The sequence below is a fragment of the Oncorhynchus kisutch genome, linkage group LG5 (assembly GCF_002021735.2).
Source record: "Oncorhynchus kisutch isolate 150728-3 linkage group LG5, Okis_V2, whole genome shotgun sequence".
Lineage (NCBI taxonomy): Eukaryota > Metazoa > Chordata > Actinopteri > Salmoniformes > Salmonidae > Oncorhynchus > Oncorhynchus kisutch.
In genome coordinates, this window is record NC_034178.2 from 37444379 (window position 1) to 37457538 (window position 13160).

Here is a 13160-nt window from a genome sequence, read left to right on the forward strand (position 1 = left end):
AAGTGACATCAATAAGGGATCATAGGTTTCACCTGGATTCACCTGGTAAGTCTTTGTCATGGAAAGAGCAGGTGTGTATTGTCTTGTTGAATTATGCAGAAACGGGCAGCGTCGGGTCATGTAATTGATGCTGTTTGTTTAGATATTCTAAACAAAGTGTTTTGATACATTTCAAGTGTAACAGTTCCTTGTAGATTAAACCATCCTTCACATAATACTATAGAAGCAGTGTTCTGCTGATATAACAATGTGCAAATATTACACTTGTCTCATCTCCAATGACGTGGATGTCGATTAAGGCAGCCCCACGCACCTCCCTGATTTAGACGGGTTGGGTTAAATGAGGAAGACACATTTCAGTTGAATGCATTCAGTTGTACAATTTACTAAGTATCCCCCTTTCCCTTTCTATTGTCATTCACAGCCGATTTCAGAATCTGTACCAATTAGCATGTTGTCTGTTGGTACATGTTAGTCGTATGGTGTACCATATAAGACAGTTCCCTGACATGTTTGAAAAATACACAGTCCCCCCCCCCCCCCCACCATTCAATTGAATAATAACAAAAGATTATGAAAAGTAATAGATGCGTCTTGTGTAGTTGTTGTGCAGTGCAAGGTCTCTCCCAGTTCAGACATCTGCATCAACCCGTTTTTTAGTCAGGGGACTCCATGACTCCTGTCCCCCATCTGTATAAAGACAAGGTAGAGTTGATACAGCACTGATTACATTGTCAATGATTATAAGGTGAATTCCAGGACAGACCCGTCATAGTATTCTGACCTAGGACCAGATCAAATGCGACCGACCTGACGTGTGACTGGTGCCTGGTGACGTACTGCCTGATATGGTGGGGGGGGGGGGGTTCAACAACACTGCTGAACAACAAATCCACCAGGTTTTGGAAGTAGCCTGTGAATGAAATTAAATATCACTCCATAAACGTATATCTCTAGTTTGGAAGTAATTATACTAATAAACTAAGGACAGACTAGATTCAGGCCGTGATGCTGACGCCGTTACTATGCAACCAGCTGTGTAACATGACAATGCTGAATGCTTACAGACACTCAGACAAGACAAGTACCACCCTTCATTTATTTATTTTGCCCAACAATATACACACTAGACTTTTATGAGAACAGGCATGTTGCACTAGTAGCAGACGAAGCCCCCGAATGCTAGCTAGCTATTTCTAACCTAGCCAATGATCATGACTCCAAGTTCCATCACAGTAAAGGCAGAATACCACCAGGGCCTGAGTTATCGAGAGCATGTGCTAACCCTAACAAAATGCCTGTTCTCATAAAATAGGCTAGCTACCTAACTTGCATAACTAACGTTAGTTAGCAGGGATCTTCTTAGCTAGCAAGTTTGAGTTGAAACATTATTGATAGCAAGCTGTCTAACGTCCTTGCCATCTTGTACAATATTGTTGAATGTTTTAGAAGTTTGCACCAACTTTATGGAAGCCCATTTTCACTCCTATGCCGAGCAAGTGTGCATGCATTGCAGACTTGACATGTCCACGACACATGCCAGTTGGGACGGACAACACCTTGTTGTCTCTGGGCAGTTGGACATCATTGGCACAAGTGGGCATGTATGTAATTTATACCCAACCCATCAATACCCGTCATGACGCACTCACTTCCAGATCTCATTTTGGACGAGACTGACTTTATGACCAAAATTATCCTACACTGTGTAGTCAATTCTGATACTGCAACTATATTTCTGGCTCATCAATGAGACACAAGCCGTTATAACCAGATACGTTGGTTCTAGGGGGCAGTTCCCCTTTAAAATCAATAGATGGGGTTGAATTTCCTGAATGGAAGAAGCAACATTCCGTTTGACCACACACACATACATGTGTTTTTGTGTTCACTCTGCCAATATGTTTTCCTGGAAAACACAAGAATAGAACATTTCATTGCCGGTTTCACTTTTCACAAACGTGCAACAAACGGCCCCTGGCTCTCAAATTGGGGACTGGCTCAGAAGGTCATGATGACCATTGGGTAGAAACAGAGCCCTGATGGGTTTTAATCCTTGGTTTAGCTGTGGTCATTACAGCTGGGGCATCAAAGAGAGGGATTGGTTAGAGTCAATCGGCTGTGCTAGCTGCGCTGACCACAGACCCCATAATGGCAGGCAGCTCTTCAACAGGATCAGGTAGGATTAACTCCACCACTTTTAATTGGCAAGCCTTTTCTCTGCCTGCCTCCTTTTGTCACAGGTGGGGGTTGGCTGTTTTCTGAATTCTCTATTGACGGCTGAGTGCCACAAGGTGTGGAGTTAGGTTGATGCCAGTGGTTGTTGTATGAATAGACAGGCTTTCATTAATTGGTCATTTAGTTTATTGATGGACACTGCCGATTTACCTGGTTGTCAAGCTCACCAATTCCGGTAGCCATACCTGATGTACAGTGCATTCTGAAAGTATTCCCTAATCAATCCACACACAATACCCCATAATGACAAAGAAACGTTTTTTGTTTTGTGCATTTTTGCAAATTGGTTAAAAATACAAAACAGAAATACCTTATTTACATAAGTATTCAGACCCTTTGCTATGAGATTCGAAATTGAGTTCAGGTGCATCCTGTTCCATTGATCATCCTTGATGTTTCTACAACTTGATTGGAGTCCACATGTGGTAAATTCAATTGATTAAACATGATTTGCAAAGGCACCCACCTGTCTATATAAGGTCCCACAGTTGACAGCGCATGTCAGAGCAAAAACCAAGCCATGAGGTCGAAGGAATTGTCCATAGAGCTTTGTGTCGAGGCACAGATCTGGGTAAGGGTACCAAAACATTTCTGCAGCATTGAAGGTCCCCAGGTAGCCTAGTGGTTAGAGCGTTGGACTAGTAACCGAAAGGTTGCAAGATCGAATTCCCGAGCTGACAAGGTAAAAATCTGTCGTTCTGCCCCTGAACAAGGCAGTTAACCCACTGTTCCTAGGCAGTCATTGAAAATAAGAATTTGTTCTTAACCGACTTGCCTGGTTAAATAAAAAACACAGTGGCCTCCATAATCCTTAAATGGAAGAAGTTTGGAACCACCAAGACTCTTCCTAGAGCTGGCTGCCCGGCCAAACTGAGCAATTGGGGGAGAAGAGCCTTGGTCAAGGAAGTGACCAAGAACCCAATGGTCACTCTGACAGAGCTCCAGAGTTCCTCTGTGGAGATGGGAGAACCTTCCAGAAGGACAACCATCTCTACAGCACATCAATCAGGCCTTTATGGTCGAGTGGCCAGACGGAAGCCACTCCTCAGTAAAACGCAGATGACAGCCCGCTAGGCAAGTCAGTTAAGAACAAATTCGGCCTGCCCGGACAAACTCTAACCCGGACGACGCTGGGCCAATTGTGCGCTGCTTTATGGAACTCCCAACAACGGCCGGTTGTGATACAGCCTGGAATCGAACGAGGGTCTGTAGTGATGCCTCTAGCATTGAGATGCAGTGCCTTAGACCGCTGCGCCACTCGGGAGCCCCGACAACGACCCTAAGCACACAGCCAAGACCACACAGGAGTGGCGTTGGGTTGAGTCTGTGAATGTCCTTGAGTGAGGACTTGAACCCGATCAAACATCTCTGGAGAGACCTGACGATAGCTGTGCAGCGACGCTCCCCATCCAACCTGACAGAGCTTGAGAGTATCTGCAGAGAAGAATGGGAGAAACTCCACAAATACAGGTGTGCCAAGCTTGTAGCGTCATAGCCAAGAAGACTCGAGGCTGTAATCGCTGCCAAAGGTGCTTCAATAAAGTACTAAGTAAAGGGTCTGTAATTCTGATATTTCAGTTTGAAATGTTTGCTAAAATGTATAACTTGTTGTTGCTTTGTCAATATGGGCTATTTTGTGTAGATGGTGAGGGGAAAAAAACATTTAATCCATTTTTAGAATAAAGCTGTAACGAATATACACACAAACACACACACTAAATTTAAGGTACTCAATGAGGAACTACTGCGTACTCCTTGAGACTCTGACCTCGGTGTTTGTGTTATGTGTCTGTGTGTATGCATGAGTCTGTGTGTGTGAATACAATTCCCCTTATACTCACCACAGGGTCTAGTGAAAAAGTGATTATTCCCTTCAAGCCATTACCATTGCTATTGATTTACACAGCCATTATGTTGCTGCCTGCCTGTCTATCTATCTGTCTGTCTGGGCATGGAGGCCAGTCTCTCCTTAAATGGATACTGGGGGGATATAGCCGTTTTCCAATGTAATTAAAAAAGGACTAGTGGTCCTGCTGAGGTCGAAATGACTCCGTCAGTCCTGACAATGTCATTATAGCTTAAATAGAACCATCTACTGCCATCTAGCTACAGACCAGCACACACACACACACACACTCACAGACACACCAGCATGCCTGGCACATGCTCATTACCACAAATATAAACTCTCACTCGCTTCTCCCTTTATCACTCTAGCACACGCTCTCTCAGACACTCAAACATGCACACTTAGGGAAGGAACTATAGCCTCTGAGTAACTAGAATTGGAGTGTGACAGAAAGAGAGCAGGGGGCCCTCCCTCCTCCTCCAGTTCCCAGACTGTGGCAGTGTGGTCCCCTCAGCCGGACAGTCCTCCAGGGTACAATAGGCTCCTGCTACAGCCTGATTTAGGAGAATTATCATAATCAGATGAAATCTCATGCAGGGCTGGCTGGGGCTGGGTCTCATGGTGCTCCTGGTGCCAGTGTAGCTCCTGCTCTGTCCCAGTGCCATTTTTAGAGCCCCATACTACAGCCACAGGAGGGAGGCTGACAGCCCAGACATCCCAGCTGAAGGTCCTGGACAGGGCCAGTCCTCATCGTACAAACTGCATTATCACACTATTTGTACTGTGTATGGGAGGGTGCATTGACCATGTATGTTCTTTCAGTACACTGTTGCATAGAGCGAACAGTTATTTATTCCACACAGTAGAACTCATTCCATTCTGTAGGCTATTTCTATCTGTAACATTGTGAATGTTCCTTCCTGCTGAAAGATTACTGAAATTGTATATAGTGTGTCTCTTCTTAAAGGAACAGGTCTCTCCTGGTGTTTCCTCTAGGCCAGGCTGTGAGTAGGTCTTCGGCAGCACCTACTGGCTCTAGGTGAAACCACACTACCTGTACAGTATCAGTAGCCTGGGCTGCTGCTGTAGACAGACAGACACTGCTCCCTGCTGCTCACTCCGGAACTGCACTCTTTCCACACCCCTCTGCAGTCACACAGTGGCACTGAAACACACAAACCCTCACTGTTTGTTTTTTGACCAGCTGTGTGTTTGTTGAACCCTATGTATGGTGAGATTGTTAGGAAGTGTCTATTGGTGTTAGATCTAGGAATCCAGACAGAGCCAGCAAGTATATTCCCTCATACCGTATCTATGTCTATTTCTGTCCGTATAGAAACCAATTGTATAGCAGTACAGGGTGAAGACCTATATAAAGATTCAAAGGAATGTTTGTTGTCTCAGATTGTATTTGTTAACCAGCTGATAGCATTGAATTTGACATTTTAGTAATTTAGCAGACGCTCTTATCCAGAGCGACTTACAGGAGCAATTAGGGTTAAGTGTCTTGTTCAAAAGGCACATTGACAGATGTGTCACCTAGTCGGCTCAGGGATTCAAACCAGCAGCCTTTCATTACTGGTCCAACTCTCTTAACGGCTAGGCTACCTGCCCCGTTCATGGCCTCCACAGAAATATGATCCCTGTGATTCGTCAATCTAAATGAAGTTGATAGGACAGTGCATTGAGCCTCTGAGTGAAAGCAGTGCCCTTTGAGATGAAGATCTAATAGAGGACGGAGGATAATATGCTACGATGTTTGGTTCGAAAAGGACTTTAGATACCCTATTTGCTGTGTGTCTGCCCATGGCCTTCCCCTCCTCTACTTAGATCACACAATTGATTGTTTTGTGCAGAAGTCAAGAAATATGTTTAGAATGACGTGTTATCTCACTGGACAAAAGTGCTGAAATATTAGGAGTTAAGTGGCGGCGGTAATATAATTCCCGCTTCTATTGATTAGACAGCCAAGCTCCTGAGATTGCACACATCATGCAATCTTAATTACACACCAGCCAGGAGAGCCGAGCCAACGCGTGGACACACACACACGCACACTGTAGTAATGTGGAACACCTGCGTTATGTAAATTCCCTCCTCCCTGCTGTACCGTTCTCACCTGTGAAATCAGTGAACACCACATAAACAGCTGGCCTCTTTCTATTATTTGGCTTTTTCTAGGCTTTTTTTTCTCCTCTTCAGTTTTTTTCAAAGGGTAAGCTCTCTCTTTCGCTTCTCTTTTCTCTATCATTGCTTTGTTGGTTAACCAGTGTAGGCCCCAAGGTTATAGTGACTCAGGGTGTGTCTGCATGGTTAGAGCTTCACTGGGATATGATCAGATCAGCAGAGACCCCACCAGCTGCCTGTTTCCTCCACTACCCCCCCCCCCACACACACACTGCAGCCAATGGAAGACAGTACACGTCCTCTGCCCTTTTCAAGACCAGTGGCTTTCACACTCTTTCACAGACAGTGTTGTATTTTACCAATAAATTATGCCATGCATCCTTCATTGGTGCATCCGTCATTGGGTTCAGTTAATTTCTCCTGTGTTCTGTGTCTTTTTAGTCAGTTTGGTGAGATGCATCTTTCTACGTCATAGGCTATTCACTGTGTGTGTGTGTGTGTTCTAGGGACCAATGTGCAGGAGGCCAAGAGGATCCTGTCAGAGAGTGGACTGCCCATTGTAGCCGCCAACGACCTGGAAGACGCTGCCAAGAAAGCTGTGGCTGCCATTGCCAAGAAGTAGTGGCCCTCAAGCCTTCCATAATCCTGACCAGCCCTTTCGTTCTGAGCACCCTGTTCCCCCTCCTCAATCCACCCAAAACCACAGGGCAGGTACACCAACCCTTCATCGAACCTTTCACCTTCCTGTCTTATCATGATTAACTGCAATATTTATGTTGGTGCTCCATTAGGAAATGACTTGGCATCCTGGCTCTTTAATTGTGCATTCCGTTTTGATAGGCTGAGAAACGTAACTGTGTTTCTCCAGCTATATGATTACCTTTTCATAGACTCAAGCATACAATGGCATTATTGTTTTATCAAACCATATAACACAAAAAGATAGACATTGACTTAATGAACTAAATGGCAGGTTCCAGACTGCATTTTCATATGCCATTACCATCACTGTGAAATCATTAGAAAACTATAACTTTATTCAGGAAATGCTCTGTGGTGTGTAGCTAACGTGGTACACCTGGAGTATTAGAAATCAGCATTTGATGTGTTTTGTTTGTGTTATCTTTGAGTTGTAGTAGGTGACCTCACGGGTTTGCCTTGGTTGAAGTCCAGTTTATTGATGCCTTAATCAGAGCTCCTTGGTATGTGAAATCGCAACACATGGGTCACTCTAAATCTCAGACTACATGATGAGTGTTATGTTTGAAACAACTTCAAACACAACGTTGAAGGCATTCCACATGGATGTTGACTCCAATGCTTCCCACAGTTGTGCCAAGTTGACTGGATGTCCTTTCGCTGGTGAACCATTCTTGATACACACGGGAAACACTGTTTTTTTGTTTACATGATTCCATATGTGTTATTTCATAGTTTTGATGTTATTCTACAATGTAGAAAATAGTCAAAATAAAGAAACCCTTGAATGAGTAGGTGTGTCCAAACTTTTGACTGGTACTGTACCTTTTGATCGTTCATCTGTGCCAACTTCACGAGGCCAACCAGCCAACACTCTGTCACATGGCCAATGTGTTAGAGATATTGTTTAAACAAAACACCATTGTAATTTCCTTTGAATGAATGTTTGTCGACCCATTGAGATTAGGTCAACTGCACAGTATGAATCATTTGAGAGCTTAATGAAGGTGACTATTTCATAAATTGTGTCTGTGTGGATTTATTATGTGCTGTGTGTTGTTAATCTGGTTTCAGTTTTTTACATAGTTGTCATGTACACCTATTTGTGTGTCTTACCGCCTTGGTGGAGACTGAACCTGACGACTGGATACATTTCAAATCCAAAGCTTTTAATAAAGCTGTGAGTACATATATTCAGTCTAAAGCTCTTCTAATAAATCTCAATGTGTCCTAGGAGGAGAGGACTGTCCTTCATGGGCCGGAGTGGAGTGAGCTGTAAAGAAAGTGAGGGAGAGATTAATGCTATCCCTGTCAGATAGATTGATGGATCATCTGTCACAATATCAAAGAGGACAACCACACCCACCAGATCAATTGCCACCTCCATGTGAGTCACACCAAGACACGTACTGTAGACCCGGAATACAGTTTTTCTCATACACAGAGAAGAATTGAATAAAATGCCCCTCCCACAAGCTTTATACATATTCTCACACTCTCGCTCACTTTTTCTCACGCGCCCATTAGGCAGCGGCCTACAGCGGCAGATTAACGAGGGCAGCATTTCCCGAGCTGAACTGACCAAGACGCACCTCCAACAACACATAACACCTCACCATTATTCTGCCCAAAAACAATGATAATTTCTCTCGCCCAGTGGCATAAGGGCTATTTTCGGTGAGCGCTAACGCCGCCCCATGATAAACAGTGCCCACTTTAACAAAGGCAGGGGCGCAAAATATGTAGCTTGTCCACACCCAGCACGCCTCATCAGGGTGCTGTTGGAGAGACGCTGCGGTGCTCCACCAACTTAATCCAACATAAATCATGTAGCCTACAATAGAAAGAACAGTAGCCTCTGTGGCTTTTCTGGAGCCCATAGACTGGAGACCAGATGTATTACAATGTCATGAGACACACACTTTTTCAATCACGTCAGTTCATGAAGAGCGAGATTGCAGGAGAAAGTCTACTAAAAAGGCAAGGAGGCAGACAGCTTTGGCGTGGCCTCGGCATTATCAAACAGACTTCACAAACAACAGGGCTTTGTTGGAGCCAATTTCTTCCTATAAAAAAAGATGTAGGCATACCTGTTTGACAGATGCAATTATGCTATCCATAGATTTGTCTGCTTAGCCACATCCTCTAATTCTGTCACCATGCATTCCTTATTTACCTCCGTGTCTGTGAAGGGCTTGGTGTGTTTGGTTAAAACCATGCCTCGAATTGAGTGAGGGTATGCCTTAAGTATCCAGATTATATAAAGCTTCGATAAAAATGCTTAACTCTGTGATGCCTTATGCTAGAAACAAGCTTTAAAATGGCCGTAAAATATGTGACTTCGCTGCATAGGCCTATGGAGATATATTGGTTAGTCTCTGACATTCTGAAGCTGAGCTGCGGCCTTCAGTATTCGAGGAGACAAAAAATGGACTTTGCTTTTCTGTCGCTATTAATTGAGCTTTTCACTTTCTGAAAAGATAAATGTTTAAACCCAGGCAGCTTTTGGAAAGGAAAGGGGGAAACCTAGTCAGTTGTACAACTGAATGCATTCAACTGATATGTGTCTTCGGCATTTAACCCAACCCCTCTGAATCGGGGAGGTGCGGGGGGCTGCCATAATCGACATCCACGTCTTCGGGGAACAGTGAGTTAACTGCCTTGCTCAGGGGCAAAACGACAGATTTTTACCTTGTCAGCTCAGGGATTCGATCCAGCAACCTTTTGGTTACTGGCCCAACGTTCTAACCACTAGGGAAGCACTTATGTTATTGGGTTAAGCAACGGACGAGTAGCCAGCCGTTGAAGTTGACATTGTTCTGCGTCGGTCAAGCCTCTGTCTGGGTGGAAAGGTAAGTATTGAAAGTGCCATGCTTAGATTCATGAGGACGTCGAAGATTGAATTATTTGCACACAGCAACCGTTTCATTGCAAACAAGACACTCTGGTTTGACATTGGAGAAATATGGTAAGAATTCCTTTCTCTGTCCATTCTTCCTGGGAACTTCTATTTTCATTTTCCACCTGTCTTTTGAGACATTTTGAGAGCAAAATGTTCTTTTGATTGCAAGCTGGTTTTCCCCAATCAACGTACAAAGAAATATAAAAATATCTAATTTAATAGAAACATTAGTGATGTTATCAGTGTAATCAGATTGAAAATAAAAGGCTGTTATTGACATTGAACTGATATACCTAATGCCGAACCCTGCTGTACACTATTCTAGTTTAGCGGGGATATGAGGGGGAGGGGCACCTATTGCAACAGAATGACCAGGCCTGCACACATTTTACAAGACCACAAGTTCCAGCCGTGTGTGTGTGTGTGTGAGAAAATCAGATGATTGATCTGAAAAGACTCACTGACAATTGCCATAATGAATTCATGAGCACTGGGGGTCAGACTGGGCTACTTTTGAAAGATCACCGACATATCTGGGTGAAATAGATAGTGAAAAAGATTCCTAACTAGAGGCCTTAAACCTGCAGTAGAGAGACCTACAGTGGGCACCATGTCTGCATTTTTACAAGAGCTTTTTCGTATATATGAAAGTGGTGGGGGGAGCATGGAAAAAATCAAATCAACCTTATATCCTGCCTGGTTGGCCCTGTCCGGGAGTATAGTCGGACAGGGCCACAGTGTCTCCCGAGCCCTCCTGTCTCAGCATCCAGTAATTATGCTGCAATAATTTATGTGTCGGGAGCTAGGGTCAGTCTGTTATATCTGGAGTATTTCTCCTGTCTTATCTGGTGTTCTGTGTGAATTTAAGTATGCTCTCTCTAATTCTCTCTTTCTCTCTATCTCTTCTCTCAGAGGACCTAGGACCATGCCTCAGGACTACCTACCTGTCCCCAGTCCACCTGGTCTTGGTGCTGCTCCAGTTTCAACTGTTCTGCCTGAACCCTGACCTGTTCACCGGATGTGCTACCTTGTCCCGGACCTGCTGTTTTTGACCCTCTCTCTCTAACGCACCTGCTGTCTCTAACTCTGAATGATGGGCTATGAAAAGCCAAATGACATTTACTCCTGAGGTGCTGACCTGTTGCACCCTCTACAACCACTGTGACCTGTTGCACCCTCTACAACCACTGTGACCTGTTGCACCCTCTACAACCACTGTGACCTGTTGCACCCTCTACAACCACTGTGACCTGTTGCACCCTCTACAACCACTGTGACCTGTGGCACCCTCTACAACCACTGTGACCTGTTGCACCCTCTACAACCACTGTGACCTGTTGCACCCTCTACAACCACTGTGACCTGTTGCACCCTCTACAACCACTGTGACCTGTTGCACCCTCTACAACTACTGTGACCTGTTGCACCCTCTACAACCACTGTGACCTGTTGCACCCTCTACAACTACTGTGACCTGTTGCACCCTCTACAACCACTGTGACCTGTTGCACACTCTACAACCACTGTGACCTGTTGCACCCTCTACAACCACTGTGACCTGTTGCACCCTCTACAACCACTGTGACCTGTTGCACCCTCTACAACCACTGTGATTATTTCTATTTGACCCTGCTGGTCATCTATAAATGTTTGAACATCTTGGCCATGTTCTGTTATAATCTCAACCTGGCACAGCCAGAAGAGGACTGGCCACCCCTCAGAGCCTGGTTCCTCTCTAGGTTTCTTCCTAGGTTCCTGCCTTTCTATGGAGTTTTTCCTAGCCACCGTGCCTCTACATCTGTATTGCTTGCTGTTTGGGGTTTTAGTCTGGGTTTCTGTACAGCACTTTGTGACATCGGCTGATGTAAAAAGGGCTTTATAAAATACATTTGATTGATTAATTGGCCAGCAAACACTATTGGTGTGTCTGAGTTCTAAAATGTTTATCCAGTCCATTTACAAGGCAAATAATTGGAAATTAAGGGGCTGTTTGAACGAGGGTCATATAAACATTTTTTACAGCTAACATACCACAAGTTGCTACAAGTCATATGTGGTTAGGTGTCACCTTGTTTGTCTTTCCCATTGCAGTGTCATCTTCTGAACAAGTCCAGCTTCTTCCCCAGATCTTGATGGTGGCGGCCTACGGTAGCCTTGTAAATGGGCTGGATGGTTCAATAATTGCCTTATTTCATGCTCTTCCTACGGTATGTCAGAAATAACCCGGCTGATGGATTGGACTGTGGAATTTAAAGCTTGTTAAAGTGGGCTTTGACGTTGACATTGTTTAATTCAGAAGAGAGGCAGAGGTCAGAAGAAAATGTGTACGATGGTTTACTCTCCAAAATTAGTGCAGCACTGTCATATAAATATAGATGAGGGGAGAACTATTGGAGGTCACCCAGTGGATTAGGTCATTTACCCCCAGCTCTTAACTTAACTTCTGAGACAGAGCGCAGGCTAACAGCACAGACATACACACACTTGCTTATTCTTTAATTAAACTGAATTATTATACCAGGAGTACATTCCTCACTTTTTGACTCCCTTTATTTATCCCTGTAATTGTCCATTTTGATTTCTGAAAGCTTTGCATGATTTTTTAAATTATTTCTCAGAATTGATGTCAAAACAGTAATTGCCACTTTATGAAGCTGCCTTTTGTGTTTAACTCTAAACTGAGAACTAGCGCTCTTGAAAAAAACATTATTTTGGCTCTTCGGCTTTAAGACCATAAGGTCAAGTCGGCCTTGCGGTAAGTATTGGTTATTTATTTGAGTCATTTGTTGGCAAGAACCACTAATATATTAGTTCTTAAAAAACAAATGGCATTGTAAATTGCATACAGCTATTGTACTTTTGCCTTTTTGGAGGACATTGGTAGTCCAATATGTAAGTGTTTCAGATGGCTTGTTTGGCTGCCAATGTAACAGTATAACTTTAGACCGTCCCCTCGCCCATACCCGGGCGCAAACCAGGGACCCTCTGCACAGATCAACAACAGTCACCCACGAAGCATCGTTACCCATCGCTCCACAAAAGCCGGCCCGAGTATGGGCGAGGGGACGGGGGTGGGGGTGTTATTGAGCATTTTCCGCAGCAAAGCTCTACCTTACTATCCACGAGGCCCTCAAACCAGGACAGTGTCCTTGAATTTCTATGGCTATTTTCTCATTAAAACTTATATGCACACTGAAAATGTCCTCTTTCTCTCACCTGCACCTTTAATTGTTCAACTTCTAAATCAATTATGACACATCCCTCACTATTGTCACTGGTTGCACTAATTGCACTGTTTGTCTACATAACCTGGTTCTAGCATTCATGACATTACCCTGAAGAAGG

At 44.1% G+C, this 13160-nt stretch overlaps 1 protein-coding gene across 1 annotated transcript in view; it reads left to right on the top strand.

The window, feature by feature from the left end:
- LOC109891006 (succinate--CoA ligase [GDP-forming] subunit beta, mitochondrial) overlaps window positions 1-7936 on the top strand; it is a 151476-nt gene extending 143540 nt beyond the window's left edge. The window contains exon 11 of the mRNA XM_020483239.2: window positions 6721-7936. Within this exon, the coding sequence (XP_020338828.1) occupies window positions 6721-6836 (116 nt within the window). The 3' untranslated portion in view covers window positions 6837-7936. The remainder of the gene's footprint in view (window positions 1-6720) is intronic.
- Window positions 7937-13160: the final 5224 nt, after the last annotated feature.